Source organism: Branchiostoma lanceolatum, chromosome 2, assembly GCF_035083965.1.
Source record: "Branchiostoma lanceolatum isolate klBraLanc5 chromosome 2, klBraLanc5.hap2, whole genome shotgun sequence".
NCBI classification, from domain to species: Eukaryota; Metazoa; Chordata; class Leptocardii; order Amphioxiformes; family Branchiostomatidae; genus Branchiostoma; species Branchiostoma lanceolatum.
Genome location: NC_089723.1, coordinates 31,005,148 through 31,026,060, shown reverse-complemented (window position 1 = coordinate 31,026,060; position 20,913 = coordinate 31,005,148). Strand labels below are relative to the sequence as shown.

The following is a 20,913-nucleotide window of genomic DNA, read 5'->3' as shown; positions in this document are numbered from 1 at the left end:
AAATCAAAATTTAATACGGTGTCAGCAAATCAAAATATAATTTGTTTACCTATCATGGAATATAACTACATGTAAATTTAATGTCAAATAAGACTAAACCGTACGAATGTTAAATTACGTTTGGTTGTCGTATGACAAGAGGCGGGAAATTCGAATGTTAGTGACAGAAGGCGTACTGCAACCTGACATGACGTCATTGACTGCAGAGTTTCTGGATGTAACGTCTGAAAGCCTTGAAAACATGAGTCACAAAATGATTTCTTCTTTCGCATCATTGCCCATATATTTCTTATTGATATTTGTCAAGCTCTTGCTAACTGATCATTCGGAATTTCTCTTGTGAAGTGCTTTCAATATAGGTCCAGCCCATCTCTTCATAATGGTTTAGGTATGAGCCAGGACTGATGAAGAAAACGGTATATAGTGACACAAATAAAATCAAAACGTTATCTAAATTGTTGGGTGCAAACATCTGTTGAGAAACCGCCAAATATTAGAGGTACAAGTTTGCAACTTTTGCAAGTTTACAGAAAAAGTTCATCCGCTCACACTAGGATTGACCCCTACTCTTATCTACAAGTGTGGTGTGTGTCTTTTTTAACCTCAAACATGCATATATATGGGACCTCCGCTTTAAGTCGCATCCAAAAGGACGTCCCTAACCAAAGGTAGGTACTCACTTTTACTCTAGTTTAGGGAAATGGGTTGGAAAGGCATTTAAATTCAAAAGTACCTTTCCCAAGGGTACAACATTGAGACCTGCTAGTATTCGAACTCGGGAGTCAGCAACCCTAACCACAAGGCCGCACCATTCCACTGTTACTAGACCTCCATACTACAGACTGTACACAGAAGTACTAACCTTTAGTACTAGTCTTCCCTTTGTATTTAGCCCGTTTGTCTGTGTACTCTTCAGTGTTTACCAAGGTGTGCTTGCATGCCTCCGTGTCTCAAAGAACCCACCCACCTTGTTTGTTCTGCCGCCAATACAGGTAAATGTTTTCGCAAGCGGTAGTTCATACCAGGGTTTATCTTGGGTCGGGTACCGGTAATTGCAGCGCAATCAATGAATAAGCCATGAAGCGAAATAACTGTAGGTAGTCTATTAGGATATAGGTGCGAATGGAAAGAAATGGTTCGAAACGCTTGAGCCCCTATCTCACTGGACGTGCGGCACGTTGGCGACCTCGCTGCGACCGAGCGATTTGACAGAGCTCTCAACGCGTTAACGAATTTCATCGATAAAAACAATTTTTTTACACTTTTGTTGTCTTTTTAGTACGTTTTGCATGATCATTAGAAAGTCAATGGTAACACAAATCAAATTTAGGACGCAGCTAGGTCTCCAACGTGCCGCAGGTCCAGCGAGATAGCGGCTCTACTTTTAATATCATCTTTTGATTTTTTCCCCCTCTCCAACGCACTTCTTAATTGTCGACGTTTTTCTGTCATACACTGCTGTACCACACCTCAGCCTTGCTTGTTGTGTTGATATAGTTCCCGTTACAACGTAAGTTTGTATAAAATTCGATCAGGAGTTGTGCCCTAGTTTCCGTCAGATCTCTCTACAGGCTGAAAACATAGTAGAAGTTCACCAAAGAGGCAATATTTTGTCTGAAGTGCCAGCTTAAACGTTAGTGTGCATAGTCACGACTTATAAATCTTCATCTAGTAAAAAGATGAGATAGAGAGTGGCTATCTCATCAATTCACTAGAAAGTAGTTTTCTGAGAAGATATTTGTACCAAAATTATCTGTTTTTTCTAGTTATCACGGTTCTTGAATTGAATTTCTTATCAGAACCAAATAAATGTGTTGGAATAATCAAGTCTATCTTTGTGGCCCGCAGAAAAGCCTGTTGGGGACTAGGATCATCGGCACTGGATTTAAGAAATTTAACGGATTGTTGTCATGCATATGTATATGTGTGTATGTATGTATGTGATATCAGAAAACATCATAAATGTGCATGTGTCATCTTCAACCGTATAATGTACGGTAAATGAATGGATATTAACAATAACCTTTATTGTACATTGACGCTCTAACGAGCTAAGTACGGCTCAACAGCCTTACCGTGACATACAAACACAAGTAAATAGATGCAAATTTAGTCACACGATACAGATACTAGTAGTAAGCCCATGTGTATTTGATTATATGGATGACATCCTCTGGCAACCCCAAAATTGATGCGAGTGCGCGAATAAAAAAAGGTTTGGCCAAAAAGAGTTGCCTTTATTATGAAGTCTACGTAGTCAGGAACTTAGGAGGAAGGATGAACAAAACTAAACACACAGAGTATGGCATACCAAATAATAGATTCTTCAATTTTGATCTTCACATCTTGTTCTTTGACTTTGGAATTTGTTGTGATATCCTACGACATTAGTATCCGTTTTCCAAATATCTTGTACAGTTATTGCGCAAAAGTTCATATTAAGTTCATATCATTATCATGTTACATACGTATAGGCTAGGAAAGATGATTGAAGCTATATTACATATGAGACAGCCTCATATTTATGATAATTGTCGAGGCATGAATAATTAATTGTCGCATAGGGAATAAAAGTAAATGTCAGCCACGTATCGATGAGGGCCAAATTAATAGGAATTATGAGTACACCGGTTTGAAAGCGACGCTGTCTCTGTCATGTCAAACACGCGATGGATGATTTTATTATGTTTGCGTTGCGTGGAGGGGGAGTCTGCGCGCGCGCGCGCGTGTGTGTGTGTGTGTCTGCGTGAGTGTGTGTATCTGTGTGTGTGCGTCAGTTTCTTGTGTGTGTGTGTGTGTGTGTGTGTGTGTTGTGTGTGTGTGTGTGTCTGTGTATGTGTATGACAAGAACCATAAGAAGTCATCTGGATATAAACACGCACACACAAACAAACACGCGAACACACGCACACACGCACACACACACACCATGATTTCAAAAATAACTTGACGGTTTCGTTCATACTTGCTGCAGTCATGTGCTTATTAATCGTACCACTCCCTGGCAATATACGTAAAGAAATAATTAACGACATTCCACCATCGGTCATGGCACCGAAAACATGTTGTACAGTGTACAGGAGAAAGTGAGTGGTGCTTCCCGTAATTCGTGATGTCATGATTTCGTGACGTTCGAACGGTTCGGCGCTCAGACAGTGCAACCCTCATTAGTACCCATTTTTCACGGCACGTTGAAATCGATTATGTTGTGAGATTTTTTTTAAATCATGCACAGAAACCACATGCATGTGTGCCGTGACCTTGTGTGAAACTGAACAGCACAAGAGCAGTTACACTAGAACCATGTCTATATGGACAGGGATTGGTAGCATAGAAATGAAATCACGGCACCTCTTTATCTAGTTTTTCCAGCCTTTTCGTCGTGGGATTTTCGACGGGGAGTCAACATAAAGAGGCCAGAAGAAAAGAGAGGCTTTCCACGTCAAGCATAACCCCTAGAGATTTGGCGCTGGCAATACTAGAATATCTGATTGTACATATGTGCAGTATGCTCAATATTGTGCAAATCCCCAACGAAAGAAAATGGCTACATCATTTTTGGTTTCTTCCGAGCAAATATTCTGTCAGGACCAACGCGTACCGTACCTTTAGACACGATTCGAACAGACACGACGACCCCACCGTTTATTTAATTACCAGGCCCACCCCCGGTACGTATACGGGCACCACGGCAAAACCATTCGTATATAGACGTGATTGAAAGCAGTGAAAGAATGGATTTGTCTTGTTGAGAATGTATCGGAATTTGATATGATTTTGGCATGATTCTGTCCGCATTGGGTAGTTCCCGTCATTACGTGGGAGGGGAGGGGATGCGAGGAGTGTAGTGATTCGTCCGACGTCACGCATCAAACGGCCGGTAGTTGCTATGCAAAATAGGGTTGTGTTTGGCCCCAGAGATACACCATAGGAATCCAAAATCAGGCCTGCCTCAATATGTGATGTGCCGAGACGTGTATGTGTGGAGGGCCCAATTCGTAGAGGATTTTTGAGGATGTGTTTTTTTCGCGCACACATTTCGTGAGCAACGCTTAGAAGAAAGTTGAAGAAGGTTCTCAGCGAGTAGAATTTTATTTGGACACGTTGCTTAACCGGAAGAAGCCCGGACCGAGCTTACACCTGTGCAAGTCGGACAGGTATTGCTAGGTTGGTCAGGCGGAGTGGCTATTGCCCCAGACGGGTAACATACACCTTCGCCTCCCCTCCTCTATGAGCCGGATGGAGTGACGGCTTGGTTGTGTGGCTACGAACTGTATGTTGTGTTGTGTTTTGCCTGGATTGAATACCGTCGTTCTCCGGTTCCACCGTGTGCCCCTGAATTGTATTGTGTACCCGCGGATCAATAGGGTAGGGTTAAGTCCGCCAGCCAGTTGCACAACGCGCCGTGCGCTGAAAAGGAATCGGGTGTATGCGAAACATGGCGGGGTAAAGGCCTGTGTCTCGGAGATTTCGCCGCCGCTTTTTGGATGGACCGGTCTTTCTGCAGCACTCGACGATGTTTAGGCGTGTTGATGTTGTTGTTGTTGTTATCTACAGTCGATGATGTCGTTTAATTTCGCAGTTGTGTCGTGCCTACAAGGCAATGGAGCCGTCTTCCCATAACCCGAACTTCAAGCCGCTTTCGCCGGAGTCCCTCACCTGCATAGAGCAGCGGCGAGTCGAGAAGGAACAGCAGGGAAAATGCTCGAAAACCGCGCTCAACGCCATGGTGGTGGCCACCACCTCCACCACGGCAAACGAAGCCGTCCAAGAGGAAGAGCTGCTTGCGGTCAAAGATCCCGACCTGCAAGACGGGCGCGTGCTGCCGCCCTCCCTCGGGCCCTTCCCCGAGAAACTGACGGGCCAGCCCCTGGAAGACTTCGATCCCTACTATCAGAGAGAAATGGTGAGTGGTCACTCTGTGTTTGCGTACGTTTTTTACCGAAGGAGGGTGCGTGTGCCGTGTATGTAGTTGACTCGGAATTTCCTGTATAAGAATGTCACTTAAGTCCCCCATGGCTCACCTGGCCACAACGGTTGATGCTACATACATGGACATACATAACCATCGACCTAATTCTTGACTGATGGTCCACCTCTGTACAAGGGCCCATAAAAAACACAGGGACCATTCCCATAGGTGATCGGCCCCGCATATCTTTAACCCAGCTTGAATCACGGAAAGACAAAACAGGAAGAAAAGGAAGAGGAAAAAAAGTGATACAGAAAATGGCCTGCGTCATGTGACGCCATGTTTAGTATTTACTTGGCAACATCAAACCCATGACATATGATAACCATCTTTTTTGTGAAGAATTGTGTGAGCTATGGAAACTCAAAACAGGGCGTTAAACAGGTGTTAGCGCTAATCCAACAGACACGGCAACAAGCTACTCTTGTACTAGTAGGAAACAACGGGGGGATATTTCAGGTTTTACCGGTTCAGTTAATTGTTTGGTTGTTGATAAACTGTCGATAATTGCTAGGTTGTTAATGTGGTACACTTTGGTTGGTGCCATCTTCTTTCCAGAACATTCCATATAGGAATGGAGAAGAGCAAACGGTCGGTATTTCGGATTTGTCGATAGATGTCCTCATATTAATCTATCGAAGTCGAAGAAATTGACATTTAAATGCATTGTTTTATTTGTAGAACTGACACAAATGTCAATATATCGCAACACGTCGGAGAGTTAACATTTGCAACCCCCAGTTATTTCCCGTCATTTACATACCTACAAATAAGAAATCCTCTCAACACTTTAGGCTTACTTAAACATCTTCTGTATGAAAATCGTCTGTATATGACAGCGTTGTGAATAATTGACGGGATGATTAGTGTAAATAGAACTTGTACATTTGTTATAGCTGGAGTTTACACATTACTGCTGTATGGCGCGGCGGGGTGCCGCCAACTGTAGCTTGGCGATAAGGCGAACACTCTAGTGAGCGAAACGGGGCGAGGGAGCCTTACACCGTGTACTTAAACAAGCCGTGAAAGATTCCTGCCTCGCTCGATGGCTGAGCCTCTATTTTACTTGTTCGGAAAGGCATGTCCGATCGCCATGCATGGAATCGTGCAGGTATATATAACAAGCTATGGCCATCCCTCTGAAAAATGGTCGTCTTGCAGCATTTTTTTCCCTCAGCGGGTTACGTCAAAATCAAACGATTCGTGTCTCACATTATTCAAATCACCCCGCATGTCAGCTAGTATCCCAGTCGAAGATTTGGGTGGTTCTGCGTCCTGAATATGAAATTTACGTCTATAGATTAAACCTCCTTGATAAAAGGCATCCAATGCAATATTTATCATATTTTGGTCATTATCTAAATCTTAGGGGTTTGGAAACAGCGCAAAGCAATCGGCCCCCTTAATTTCTAATACCACATTTATTTGAATGTTATTCGTTGTGCCTTTGATATTTCCTCCCTCTTGGTTTAAATAATGAAACAACGAGTGTTAACCATAGGTCTACGTGTGGACGTCTATTAAACCTTATTAGTTAAAGATACCCCGCCACTGAAGTTGCTTAGTAATGTTATTTTTTGTGCCTTTAAAATTTCCCCATCTTGGCTTCAATAATGAAACAACTTGTTTTATAGGTAGACCGATGCCGACCGATACCATCACCACCGAAGTTGCTCAGTAATGTTATTTTTGTGCCTTTGAAATTCTCCGTCTTGGCTTGAATAATGAAACAGCGTGTGTCATAGGTAGGCCGATGTGTGGACGTGTATAAAGCCTTCTATTTATCAATTTGAACCTATTAAATATACCCCCACCACTGAAGTTGCTCAGTAATGTTATCTTTTGTGCCTTTGATATCCCCCCCCCCCCTGGCTGGAATAATGAAACAACTTGTATAGATAGACGACCGATGTGTGGACGTCTTAAAGAGATACCCTCACCACTGAAGTTGCTCATTAATGTTGTTTTTGCTCCCTCTTGGCTTGAATAATGAAACAGCGTGTGCTATAGGTAGGCCGATGTGTGGAAGTCTATCAAGGTTTTTTTTAAGCCTCCTTTTTGTCAATTTGAACCTATTAAAGATACCCCCACCACTGAAGACGCTCTGTAATGTTATTGTTTGTGCCTTTAATATTCCTCCTTGAATAATGAACCAGCGTGTGCCATAGCCATAGGTAGGCCGTGTGTGATGGAGTATCGGGTCAGCCCCCGTCATACGGACCATCACTGATAACCTAACCCTCCACCTCTCACATCTGCATAGTAAGCGAATATTCAGTAGAAGGGGTCGGAGGGACCGATTTTATCGATTATTAGTAGGAAATCTCGGGATGGGCAAAAGGGGGAGCATACCCTGGTCCCTCTACATTACAAATTCATACCTCCCCAGACACTACCACAAATAGTCTTCTTAATTAGGTCTATTTTTCAGCCAATTACTAATCTTCATTTCGAATGAGCTCATTTTAAGTCGTTAAAAGGATCCACTTATGACTTTGTAAGTGACAGAAGTGTGCGCAATCAAACCTCCTTGATACAATCAATATTCCATTTCTACCTGTTTTTAAAAAGAATGCCGTGGTTTATCTAATTGAGTTTGTTTCAATCCAATCTTAGCTTTGCTTTGGCAAGCTATTCTTCCAGTGGTCGGGGGGAAGGTGATTACAATACAGCATCAGCGCAACATGAATATAATATGAAATATTCAGTTGTATGATTATAATGTCAACTGGCATAATTCCACCGGGTGTCCTAAGACCCAGTCGCCACATTAAGAAAACGGTGAATTTAAAGAGATCTACTAATGTAGCATCAGTAATCTCCGAGGTATGCACACTTCAGATATCAAGGTGTTCAAGACATTCTTCAAAGGGCCTTGATAACACCGTATCTTTAATGTGGCAGTCTTAAAGTACCGGGATTAGGACATTACATAGTAGTTCAAATCTTAGGAATTCTTAAAAGCATAACTGTCTAAAAGCGTATGCATTAGGGTACAGCTTCTTTTAACTACAGAGGGTTGACGTTGTCTTCATCTTAGGCCATGTTGATTTGATTATATGGATGACATAAGCGCGCGCATCATTTTTAGAATTTCTGCCATTCTGTAAATTGTGCAAAGCAGCTGAAAAATGAGCAAATATATATGCTGTAAATTGCAAAAAGATATTTCGGAAAACCGATACCAATGTCACAGATTGCCAAAGTCAAAGAAGAAGATGTGAAAGAACAAAAATGAAGAATCTAACATTTGATATACCATTCTGTGCATATTTAGTCATTTGTTTAATCTTCCTGACCACTTAGATTTAATAATGAAGGCGACTTTTTTTTGTAAAACTTTTTTGGGGGTATTTGCACGCTCGCATCAGTTTTGGGGTTCCCAGAGGATGTCATCCATATAATCAAATCAACGTGGCCTTATTACGTGTGTGCCAAGTTCAAGCGGGACGTCAGCCGGGGATTAAAAGAGTTTGTCTTCAGCACAGTGCAGGACCTAAGAATCTTCCAAGGTCATGTTCATCCCCTTTATGTCAATGACCTACAGGTCATGTTGCAAAATAAAATTTTCCTCAACGTGTCAACGAATAAATTGTTTGACAGGAAATGGTCAAGTCCATATCATCTGCAGTTTTGTGCATTAATACAGCATTAATAACCAGGCGTCGCGTTTAGAATACCATTCATGCTTCTTTATGAGTTTATGAACAGTTAATCGGTAACAGACAAGCGAAAATATGCATGGTCATAAATTACATACATAAAGAGCTACGAGATTTTCAACTAGAATTGTAGAGCCTTGACTTCTTCAGTTACAAGCGACCAGATTGCAAAGATATGTTATTGTGTTATTGTTTATGTATTTCTCCTGGAAACCTGGCATCTATCTACATCCTAGAGAGGTTTAGGAATCACAAATTTTAGAAATGAGTTCTCGAACATAGTACTTGTTGCCTCAGCAGTTTTTGTGTATTCTTTTTCGTAGACAGAATAATGAAAAACGTAGGACGGAAATTGCAATCCGAAATCGTTTTGGACTTGCGATTGAAATTGGTTTAATTATAGACCGTGGTCTAAAGAGATCCGATATCTTAAAGAGTTCAGTTCTTACCTTAATTCGATCATTTTGAACCAATCACTGAGCTCGAAAACGTTCGATTTTAACACACCACTAGGTGTGTTGAATATGTCAGGAACCTGGCCGATACGACAGTAGTTGAGTTATGAGTTGCGGCTTTGCTACACGTACATTTTCCCTGAAAGTGTGGTCAAAATCTTCCATCTCCAGCCTTAGGAAAGTGCTATGGTCTGAATTTATGTTTTTTAGACAAAATTTCGAACGAAAAAGTCAATTAAGAGAACGGAAACTCCCGTGACATCAAAATTGATTACTCGTACTTTCCGCAGACGGGAAGTCCCTCTACTTAGACTGGTAGAAGCCTAATAGTTGAGGTTCTGGTTCCAATTAGTTGCTCTGAGATACCCAGTTCAATCCTGGGTTTGGGGACATCTTGGTTGGGGTCGCACCCGTCTTTCGAAAGGGGCGTGTCCCGCGTTCAAGAAGATGCTTCAAGCACGTTAAGGGGGAAGGGTTAGCAACTCCTACCTGTAAAAATATAGCCTGCCAAGGAAACTTGCTGCTAGGCACTACAAGGGTTTGTACGAACGAACGTTTTTTTCACAGACAGACAGAAAGAGAATGATTGAGGCCAGTGCCACGACATATAAGCCAACAGACTTTTCTGTTTCGTTTCGATAAGAACCCGGGGAACAAGTTAATCCCATAAGTTATACAAATTAAGACCGAAGTCAGCTTGGAGATACCACAAATCACTTAAAGTTACGCTCTTCTGTTCTAATTTCGTCGGAGATAATTTGGGCTGTTGCCTATCGGGTTGGTGTGCGGGTACATACGTCTGTATGACGCACGTCCTGAATCACGTGTGTTCCATTTTAGGGCATTTTCAATACACCAGTTCCCGATAGTGTGCCCGCATTCATTGATTTTGACTTGCGGTCAAACGTAAAAGAACAAGAAATGTTCATTTTCGCTATCATCCTGCGGCATGGTAGGGGTGAATGAATTGGAAAACGATATTACCCCAAAATCAGATGGACATGAAAACAACTTTGGCTAGCAATGAATTTGACAGAATATATCTATTGGAACACATCAGTAATGTTTTCTAGAAAGATTTCACTTAATCATATGTATGCAGCAAGAGCTTGTGAAACATATGCATCTTCTTTCTTTAACCCAAAAGGATGTAGTTAACAGTTAACACAAATCCTGGATCTGAAATGTGTAAGAACATTGTAGCTTTGTAACATAGTCGAAAACGGCCCACTATGGGATTATGGCAATCCACCATGTTTTCAAAAGCACGATCCTTATTGTTTTTACCACTCGCTACCGTAGAAAACACGCCCTCTAACCCAGAGAACACCGGGGTACCAGATTCTGAAAGACAAGAAAGAGGGTGTCAACACGTAGCCTAGATACATTACTGACAAACCCACACCTCATTGAGTCAACAAAACTGCGGGGTGACCCAATAGGGCAAGACCAATAGAGACCAACATCCATCAAACACTGATCCCTCCACGTCATTGTCTCACCGACCATTGGAGAAACAATACAAGGCTATTAATGACCTAGATAGCAAACAGACTTGTCGTAAACGTAGTCGACTAATTGAGAAAAAGGTCACTTTCTTGTATTGTGTTGAGGCATATAAGACGTAGCCTTCTACTCCTTGAGGGGAGTTTCTAGACCTACTTTTGGAAGGGAATGTTATGTAAGTAGCGAAAAGGAGAACCCGTGCCATTGTCAAAGATGAGGGTTGGTCGAGGGAGAAAGACGACATTGTGATGGCGCAATCGCTGGGTGGTCATGACTCAGCAATGGACGTCATGTTGACCCAATTTCAGAGTAAACTTCCTGTTTTTTCAATGTTTGGAAAAAGCAAAACAAGCTTTTTTTGTGCCAGTCAAAGGACTAAGAAGTCTGTGTTACTAAATGATTTATGAACTTTCCTTTTGGTGTATAGAAACAATGTCGAAAAAGCTCTCTCATCTCATCTATCCTTAAGTCTCACTATTTGACCGTTGGGGCACCACAGAAGATCTGTACTTTTTAATGTTTCACTTAGTTTCATGCTAGGACATTCTCTGATATTATTTTCCCGTCTTTTCCGTTACCTACCCTTCTCTTTTGAGTAGACAAAATTTAAGCAAAACGAAAAATTCCAGAAACCATTTTGTAAAAACTATACCCCCCTTCTCCGTCGTGTAACTAACTTTACAATGTTACAGTATAGTCAAAAAAGTTATTTTTTTGCAGGATCAGGATATAGATGAAGGCCCTCTGTCATGGCAAACGGCATACGGAAGAGTCAGTATTCTAATTTCTTCGGTTGCGTCAGAAAAATGTTGCTTTTCAAACGAGGCAAAAACAACAACTAGATTTGGGATCCTAAACTAACGTCGTCGAATGTCCCATGCAACCCTCCGATGTATCTGGACAAACATCCTGTAGGTATATAGACCTGAAAATGAGACTCCAAATATAAAGGGGAAATTCCATTAGTTTTAATGACAGAGCAACGAGAGAAAACGTCCATTCGATTCATTTGGACTTCAATTATTTACTTCTCAGCAGAAAGCAACTGAAATATTTTATCGATTTTGCATGGTGAACGAGTATGCCTCATCTGCAATTTTCCGGTTTTCAGGCACATTTTGTTCGATATTCTGTGCATCAAAGTTGATGTGTACATGTAGGTAGGATTTTCTATCGTTTATATATACATATAACGTTGGGTAACATAAATTCGTGGGGTACTTAAATTCGGGATTTTTCGAAAACGGGGTATTTAGGGATATGTGCTAGATGCAAAATCAGTAATACCGCTAGAAATGCAAACTTGACAGACTAACGTATTCAGAACACTGTCTGAAAAGCTTCGATAACCATGCATTAGAAGGCGACGAGGACAAAAACTCTCCGTCCCTTATTGGAACAGTCTGAGGGCTTCGTGGGAGAATCGCACTACATCGTTGTCGGCTGGTTTATAAGACAAATGTCACATCCGCTTCCTGCTAAACACAATCATTTACAAGACAACTTATTTTCTTAAAATAGCTGACCTGCAATTGGACTCTAAGTGTGATCAATCATCAAAACCCCTCTTTGTTGCTACAACCTACGGCACGTGTATGTTCCCGCCGCCATATCATTACCCAGAATCCTGTTGTCAAGCAGACGACAAAGGTTTGTGAGGAACACTCTTTTGTCTAAATGTTGCGTGTGATTGTGGACTGAGGACGATATTTTCCTCAAAGTTTGCTCCTGACACAACAAGGAATACATGGACATAGTAGTATTATCAATGCTACGGCATCCGGCTAACTTTCCATGAATAATGTACACGTTGCCATGACGGTGGATGTCGACTTTGACGTTCTATAGCTGCCGACTCAACACACGGGTTGTTCCCGTAGGCCTGATGTGTGCGGTACGGCCGTTTTTTCGTGTATTTTTTTTACTTGGACACGTCTATATCCATAGCACTCTCCTCAAGCCAAGGATGGAACGAATAGCTGCTGTATAAAATGTAATTAGCGGTAAGATATTCAAGACGAATCTTCTTTCCCGAATTAATGTTCACCCCTGTCCGACAGCACCGTCATTGTGCGTGCGGTGGACGGTAGTTTCAAGTTGAAATATTATGGTGTCAGCACGACTAGAGACAAAATCTACCATATATATGATTAGTGCAAAGATAGTACATGATACTGACTGAATAATAGAAAAAAAGGATGGTTTATTGTTCTGCTAGATTGATTTCAGTCAACCATTATCGGAAAAATCCCGAATTTATGTTACCCAACGTTATATAGCAGCTTGGTCAGTAAGCCCGCAAAGATGGCAGCGTTTGCAAAGGAAGATTTGTTACCTTTCAGGCTCCGAAGATTCTAGAGAAGCCTTTGTGTGTATGTAGGTCTGTAATCCTCCCAACGGACTAGGCTGCCAATGGTCTATCTAGATCTAAACCTCAGTGATTGAGTGGCCCACTCAATCTAAAACCGCGCGGCAACAAATTCTCTCACTCAACTCGCTTTCCCGCCCAGTTGGAACCGCGCAGGTCAATCGGACATGTCTGTGAGTGGGCGTACAGCATCTTTCTGGAGAACTACGAGGGGCGGTCAAAACGGTGTGGGGAATTAAGCGATGTAACCCACATTTTTGGGGCATAGGTATAAAAACTATAAAGCTTACCATCACTGTTCATCAAATTTAGTATCATTGTCACAATGTTCGTTCGAGTGTCGCCCTTTTGAATATCAATAGATGAGGAGGGAACTTCCAATTGGAAGAATTGAACATTGAGGTGGTGTGTGGGTCAATTGCCCTGCTCTAAGCCAGAAAAACACTTCATTTCGGTTAATTTGAATACAAGGAAAGTCCTCGGTAGATATTTCCGTAATTTCCTTGCAAATTTCACTACATTAGGGAGCATCGGAAACGATCCACAGAGCTCTAATCACATAGCTCTGGCTTCTTCCTTAGGCCCCCATTCCACTAGCGATAACGCTGCCACCTCGCTGCGACTTAACTTGCTTTGCGTAACCCTTGACTTCATGATTAAAATTTCATTTAAAATGTAAAGTATGACTGAAAAGACACACAAAGCGTGGAAGAATTTGTTCATATCTATAAGAGTCCTTGAGCGCTCTGTCAAATTTCAGGTCGCAGCGCGGTCGTAGCGACGTCGCCGCTCTAGTGCAATGAGGGTATGACTCCTGTTTTTCTCATCTCTCAGCTGGCGACCTGCTGATGAACACACGTTGCATCACTCATTTACGAGACCAGTATTGCATGCCAATCGTGAAAGAGGCCATTTCGCCTGTTAATACAACTCATTTCTGCTCACAAGTGCTCCCCGACTAGCACTGAGGGCTTTTGGCTACCACTCCAAGAGTGGTTGTTTACATAGCTACGTACGTTCACTTGTACAGGCAATCATCGACCCACATGTACTTCAGGCATTGTTCACATTTCTGAACGCGTTCTTTTCCAATGGAGTGTATTTAAGTGGACGAAACAGTTGTTAAGTGCGCAATGGCTGACTGGGATTTCCGAAAGTGGTTGCTTTTTGTGAGAATTGATCCTTCTCTTAATGCCAAAAAATAAAATAAACAAACAAATGAATCAGAAACAAAACAGTACAGCCCCTTTTTGGTATCTATCGATGCACAATTGCTACTGTTTTTATCTTTATCTTTACATATTTTATCATAGCTGATTAAGTTTTGAAGAGGTGCATTCATTAGAAACATGTTTATTCGGTCTACATAAGACATCGTCCTGCTACTGCTAGAAATACAGTAATCGTCCTGCTACTGCTAGAAATACATTTAAAAAACACGCCATCCACAACATATGTTAACCAAATCTATATGAAAACATTTGGAACGATTTCATTTACATTTAACCGAATTCTGTGGTTCATTATGGGAAGATTGAGCCGTAACTTGCTCGTAAATGTAACCAACTCGAAACTCTCGCTAACGTCGAATAATTCCTGTCTATATATATATAATGTAAGATGATGATGATGATAAATATATTTTTATGTTTCCGGCCCTACAACCGTTTACCGCAGGCTTTGTGGCGTCAGTTGGATATAAGCTGGGTGACTTTAAATAGACCCCTGTGTACTTAACCCTTACAACCCTTAATATAGCACTACTTTACTTGACCCGTAACTGCATTATGCTGTCTGTTATAGATACTACATATTTGAATAGTTTTGTAACATTACGACCTCGCGTAATCAAATATGGCAATGTTTATTTCGTCTCCATGGCAACTGGACTACTTTAAGGGACATGCGCAGATTATGCCCCATTGGGTATATCAGCATTTAAATTAGTGCTGACCTCGATTTGGTTGATTTATTGCCATGGAAATAAATCAGGAAGACACTGCATTCCTATACCGATAATACAAGATGGATTCGCAATTATTTATAATAGACGCGTTATTTGTGAGAACAAAACAGCAGGTGGTGAAGAAGTCGTAAACACCTATTGTGTGTATCGTGTTTATCAAGACTGACACGTCTTTTGTAAGTGTGTCCCTTGTTAAGTTAAATCATGCAAGTCGTGAAAACAAGGTAACAACGTTAACGCATTTTTAGCGGCTAGATTTCAAAAGCCTGGATATACCTTTTATATATGTATATATTTATGTATTATGATAAGCTCGTTCTCATTGAAACGCCAGCCTTTACGACTTGATTGTGGCTTACGACTTGAATTGAGTCAAATTACAGGCAAAATCCCTGTTTCTTCATTTTCTCACAACAATTATTACGTTTAACGAAAAATGCACCGCACCATAAGTATTGGTTGCTAGCTTAGACGAATTACATCCGAGGGTATGAATCTTCCCCTAAAAAGCGGCTGTCGCATAAGAAGACATGAAAAATAGAAAAATAAAAAGCCTAAAACGGTTGGTTATATGCTACGCTTTACAAGGGTTTGCCGTATGGTTTAGCGTTGGAAAGGGGAATATTTTCCCGACAAAATCTCAGGATAATTATTCAAGCGAAAAATTATTATTCTACATGCAACGCGCGAAACACATTCACCCATGGGAACAGTTGCCGCCTGTAGTTATACAAGCGTAAAATGGGGACGGATACACAAGGGTAAAGTAGAGAAATAGGGCAAATGAAAAAGAAGTACAAACAGTTCAGAAAAGTCTCCTGATTTATTATACCACTCCGCGGTAACAGGACCCACAAAGTAGTGCCTGGGCTCACATAAAACCCATCGGGAGACATGCATTGTGTTGTCTGCATGAAAAGAAACGCCACTTGTATGCTTACACTGATATGGGTATTGCTTTGACAGACGTATCTCAATTATGCACGTTTTAAATGTCAGGAAAGTGCATTAGGCACCGATATAGGTCACTATAATGTATAGACATGTCCGATAGCGTTAGAGTCACAAGACTCGACTTACGCGTGTGTGTATTCCCAACAGTGATGTTTAACTCAATTTGGAGAGCAGACTGTCAGACATGCATGGAATATCCAAGCAGATGTGATGGGGCCGTGGTGTGTTTTAAAGTTGCGAATATTCCTAATCACTATAAATATCCACCATTTCGTAATTCAGTGAACAGGGGACCGTTTCAATGAATTATATGTGGATTTAATCTGATATCTGCATAAAATGGGGTGCGTCACAAAAATGTGCCATCCGCTAACGGTTTTCTCATAATTATCTCCGTGAAGGAGGTATTGTTTTTGGCGTGTTTGTGTTTCAGGCTCTGTTTCCGACCTTTTATGGGCCCTACACAAGTCAGGAATCTATGGATGAATTGTGATGATATGTGGTATCAATATAAGTCTTGAAATATCAATTTTGGGCATCCTAGTGTCCTTCGAAGGTACTGCAGAGGAACTATTTTTTGGTATATCTTTTGTTCTGTACATACTATGGTCTGGCTAGCTCTGGAAGGATATGGTATACTGTAAATGCAGAGATGTTCGCAGGGATTTAATTTCGCGGAAGGGAGAAAATGGAGTGTTCGCGTTCGGTTTTGAGTTCGCGTTTGAAACGATAGCAGCGCTACAGTCACACAATGGAACGGCTTTTCGCGGTGGTTTTAAGTTCGCGGGAAAGATTTCACCGCGAAAACCGCGAACATAAAACCACCGCGAACATTTCTTCATTTACGGTATATCGTAAAATGATACATACATACTTAAGTAAAACGTACAATGCTCCTGGAATTAAAACCTCATTACATGTGCCTTGACATTATGTTCCCCATGTTACAATAAAACGCTTGATGGAGCCTTCACTTGCTGAAATTTGCATACCAATTGATGCATAGAGTGTCATAAACCCCACTCATGTCGTGCCATGTAAGTTGTAGACATAATTCTTCACAGTTTTATGGTCCAAAAGAGCCTTTTTTATGACACCCCTTGTGATGAAATGACCCGTTGTAACCTTTCGTTGGCGCATGCGCTTTAGGGTCTCGTCAGACGGTGAATGATGATCCTGAGAAGTAGGCAGAATTGAGCAGTTTATTCGTGTCGGCAAAATTTCGCATACATTTCTTTTTCTCCCTACACGTGTAATAGTGACATAACTCTCCCATTTCTGACTTACAGTTGAGAAGTGGTACCAAACGAAATATTAAAATAATCAGACAAAGGCTACACGAAAAGTGCATGTGACAGCAATACGTGGTGCAATATTAAAAACTGGGAAACTTTGAAAGATATCTCTTTTAAAAAAGAAGTGTGACGACTCAAACATGTTTAGAGGTCTATTTCAAATTGTCGACAGTCGTGAAAGAGTTTTTGATGGGTTTAGATTGTATGTCATATCACAAGAGTAGTTCTGGGGGACTTGATGGAGGTGCACTGTATAGTAGTTCACTATAGCTAGTTACTTGAAAAAGCATCGTGCTCAGTTGAAGATGACTGTTGTATCTTTCCTACCTTACGCTAAGCAAACTCTAGGACGCTATGTACACCGCATATCCATGCTCCTATCAAGTTCATCTATCGGTATGTTGCAGTTAAAATGTGCCGGAACGGCAAGACGAATACATGAACATTAGGTTGTGATCTGATCAGGGGGCTGCAAGGCTGAGCGCCCGTCTATCTTCATTAATACCTCCGGCGAAAATTGTTCTCCCCAAACCCGCGTGATCGTTATTTATGGGGGACACGATCCATGGGGGGGATTACTTTCCATTCCTGCAAATAATCCGACGGCCCCATTCGTCAGTGCGGTGGGGTTATTTACGGTTTTTGAGGACAGAGACACCCACAGATTAAAGATAGACCAACGTTTGTGAGCGAGTATTCGAATGCAACATGGTCTGTTTTATATCTCGATAATTTTATGTCAAATCAGAATATTTCTGTTTTATCTAAATGTTTGCGATCACGGTTTTGAGGACAAGGACAATCAAAAATCAACATTAAAGATAGACCAACATTTGTGTGCGCGTGCGAAGTGGTCTGTTTTATTAACATGATAACTTTATGCCAAATCGTTATTTTTCTGTTCAGTAATCTGTTTTTTTGTGGATTTATGTCTCAAGTTTCGTTTTTTGAGGACAGTGACATTCATAAATCAACGTTAAAGATAGACCAACATTTTTGAGCGAATATTCGAATACAAACATTTTATGCCAAATTTAAATCGATATTTTTCTGTTTCTGTTTTCCTGGTATTTGTGAATTGATCTCAATGTGTGGCAGACATGGATGGATGGATAATCTAGTGCCGGAATAAGAGGATTTTCCTCGTAATCCACGGCACCAAATGTCGCCATCTGTTCATCCACCCCCATTTTTTTCTTTTCAACAACAACTTTAACGACGACATATATTTTGTTGTCAGTCAATAATTCCGTGTAATACATACCATACATTACCATATTGGCATTTTAACGGACGTAAAATACTGCAGTGCAAGAAGTTGACTGATAATGTTTTGAAATATAGACTGTCCATTCCAACTCTTCCTTGTTGTACAGGTTTAGAATTCATGGATGATGTGTACAAATTGACTGCTACTTTTTCTTATCATACCCATCGTTGTTTATGCCGGCTGTAGTATGGCCATAGATTTCTGCAGCTTATCGCTACAACGACTTAGAATTTATAACGTGATAAGCGTGAATGTTCTTCTCTATTGCACATTCAGGGCGATGGGTACTGCATAGATGAAACTTTCAAGGGAAACATTGACATGTTAGATAAAGAAGAACCGATGCCTTATGGTGTTCTAATAGATAGCCCTAAAGATAAATCCCGAAGGATGGTAGACACTGATATGAATGCAGGAGACAGCGTAGGGTTTTTACTGACCCTTGGCATTTGCTCGGCACGATACAGACACACAGCCGTTCCTTCTGACTGTGCAGCCCGCTCCCATGGATTTGCTACGCTGAAAGGTTGCTCTATTCGGTTGGCATCCTATCAAGCGCGGCGCAGTCATTTCTAAGCACACCCTTGAATATAAATGGCGCCGTTACTCTACATGCTTAACGCTTTGACGGACGCTCACAGCGGTATATGAGTGATTTTGGGCTTGGCCCACAACAGGTGGATTTGATAAGTACTTCACCCAGACTCCCATGGGAAATGTATCTGCAGATTCCGCGCCTTGGCGATACAGTGCGCCGAAAAGGCGAGGGCGTGTGTTAAAAATCTAAGAATCTCTCACTTTTCGGTCGATCTCGAAGCTAAATACTTGGGACGAAGCGTATAAGGTGCTTCCTGAAAACTAACAAGCATAGGAACCCTGTATGTACATGTATGAAAACAAGTACTACACCAAACAACCCGGTTTCGCCCCCCCCCATGTTTTAATGTAGTACAGATCAACGTAGTAACAACCCAGTTGCTATTCAAGAAGCTCATCAGCGTAAAAGATACCAGCGCTACATTGGTCATCAAAATTATATTTCGACATAAAAGGGCACCATAACACCACCATCACAGCACTCTGTCAATGTCAGGACGTCCCCAACTCATGAAAAAAATCAATTTGTCAGTTAGGTTGCCTTGTGTACGAAGCACGTACAAATTATCTAGGGTCCATTCTCGCAATTTCATACACACGAAGCAAGCTGCCAATCAACAGTACACAAATGCTTAACACGCCATAAGTCTGACATGTTTTGATATGTCAAAGCAGTTGCCCAGCAGTCGACGTGAAAATAATCGACCTTTACAGTTGGTAAATTGTCGAGTTGAGAATGTAGCAGGTGCAAACGTGTGTGGACAAATGTGATGCTACTTTTACAGTTGGTAAATTGTCGATTTGAGAATGTAGCAGGTGCAGAAGCTCGCAGTATCCAGATACCCCGAGCAATCTGACATACGCAGTCAGCATGCGATAGGCAATACATAAATCAAACCGATTTACTTCATCTGAGAGCGGAAAAATATAGCCCTCGAGGTTTTCACTCTCCATTTGTAATAAATCGACGCAGTGTCATAACAACGATATTCTTGATAATTCTCGTCACATACATCTGTATGGATAGACTTAACGTGTTTTATGTTTCAAACAAGAATCAACACTTGAATCGGCTGTTCGCAAATCGGAAGGTTGTTTAAGATGCCCCATGTCGTAGTGTGTGTGTGTGTGTGTGTGTGTGTGTGTATGTGTGTGTATGTGTGTGTGTGTGTTGTTTGTGTGTTGTGTGTGTGTGTGTGTGTTTGTGTGTGTGTGTGTGTATGTGTGTGTATGTGTGTGTGTGTGTTGTTTGTGTGTTGTGTGTGTGTGTGTTTGTGTGTGTGTGTGTGTTGTTTGTTTGTTGTTTGTGTGTGTTCACTCTCGCAAAGACGTGGGCAAAACCCCTGAAATCTTCGTCAGCGAAGACAAGCCAGAGAGTGTGTGTTCAAAACACACAGATTTGAAATCTACATTTCGAAAGAAACATTACCTACATGACCTAAACACTGCATGCATGCAACAAACGGACATAAAACGGACCCTTTATACCGCAATCCCGCGGGCAAACGTCAACATTTGTCTACAAGTGTCGTAGATTTGATTCTGGATTGAAAGTGTCCTCGCTCACCACAAAATTAGACATAATTCACTCAAAGAGATGAGTCCCTTTTCGGGGGTTGGTACCGGATTGTTTTCGTATTGATTTTCATTTAGACGCTGGAAGGGAGAAGTGAGGCTAGCAAGGCGTGGTACATCATCCGTGGGGCTGTCAGGGGGCCGATTTGGGGAGTCCCACATACTATATGCGTGTGCACTGGAAACTTTTGCATCAGTATAAAAGGAATGATAAAGGTCTCATTCATGAGTTTTTTTCGTCCCATTTTATGATACGTGTTTTACATGGGTGCGTTCGTAATGAACTCGAAGCT

General features: G+C 41.4%; 1 protein-coding gene across 1 annotated transcript in view; it reads left to right on the top strand.

The window, feature by feature from the left end:
- Nucleotides 1–3,334: 3,334 nt before the first annotated feature.
- LOC136428576 (sodium channel protein type 5 subunit alpha-like) overlaps nt 3,335–20,913 on the top strand; it is a 31,046-nt gene continuing 13,467 nt past the window's right edge. The window contains exon 1 of the mRNA XM_066418200.1: nt 3,335–4,906. Coding sequence (XP_066274297.1) covers nt 4,604–4,906 — 303 coding nt within the window. The 5' untranslated portion in view covers nt 3,335–4,603. The remainder of the gene's footprint in view (nt 4,907–20,913) is intronic.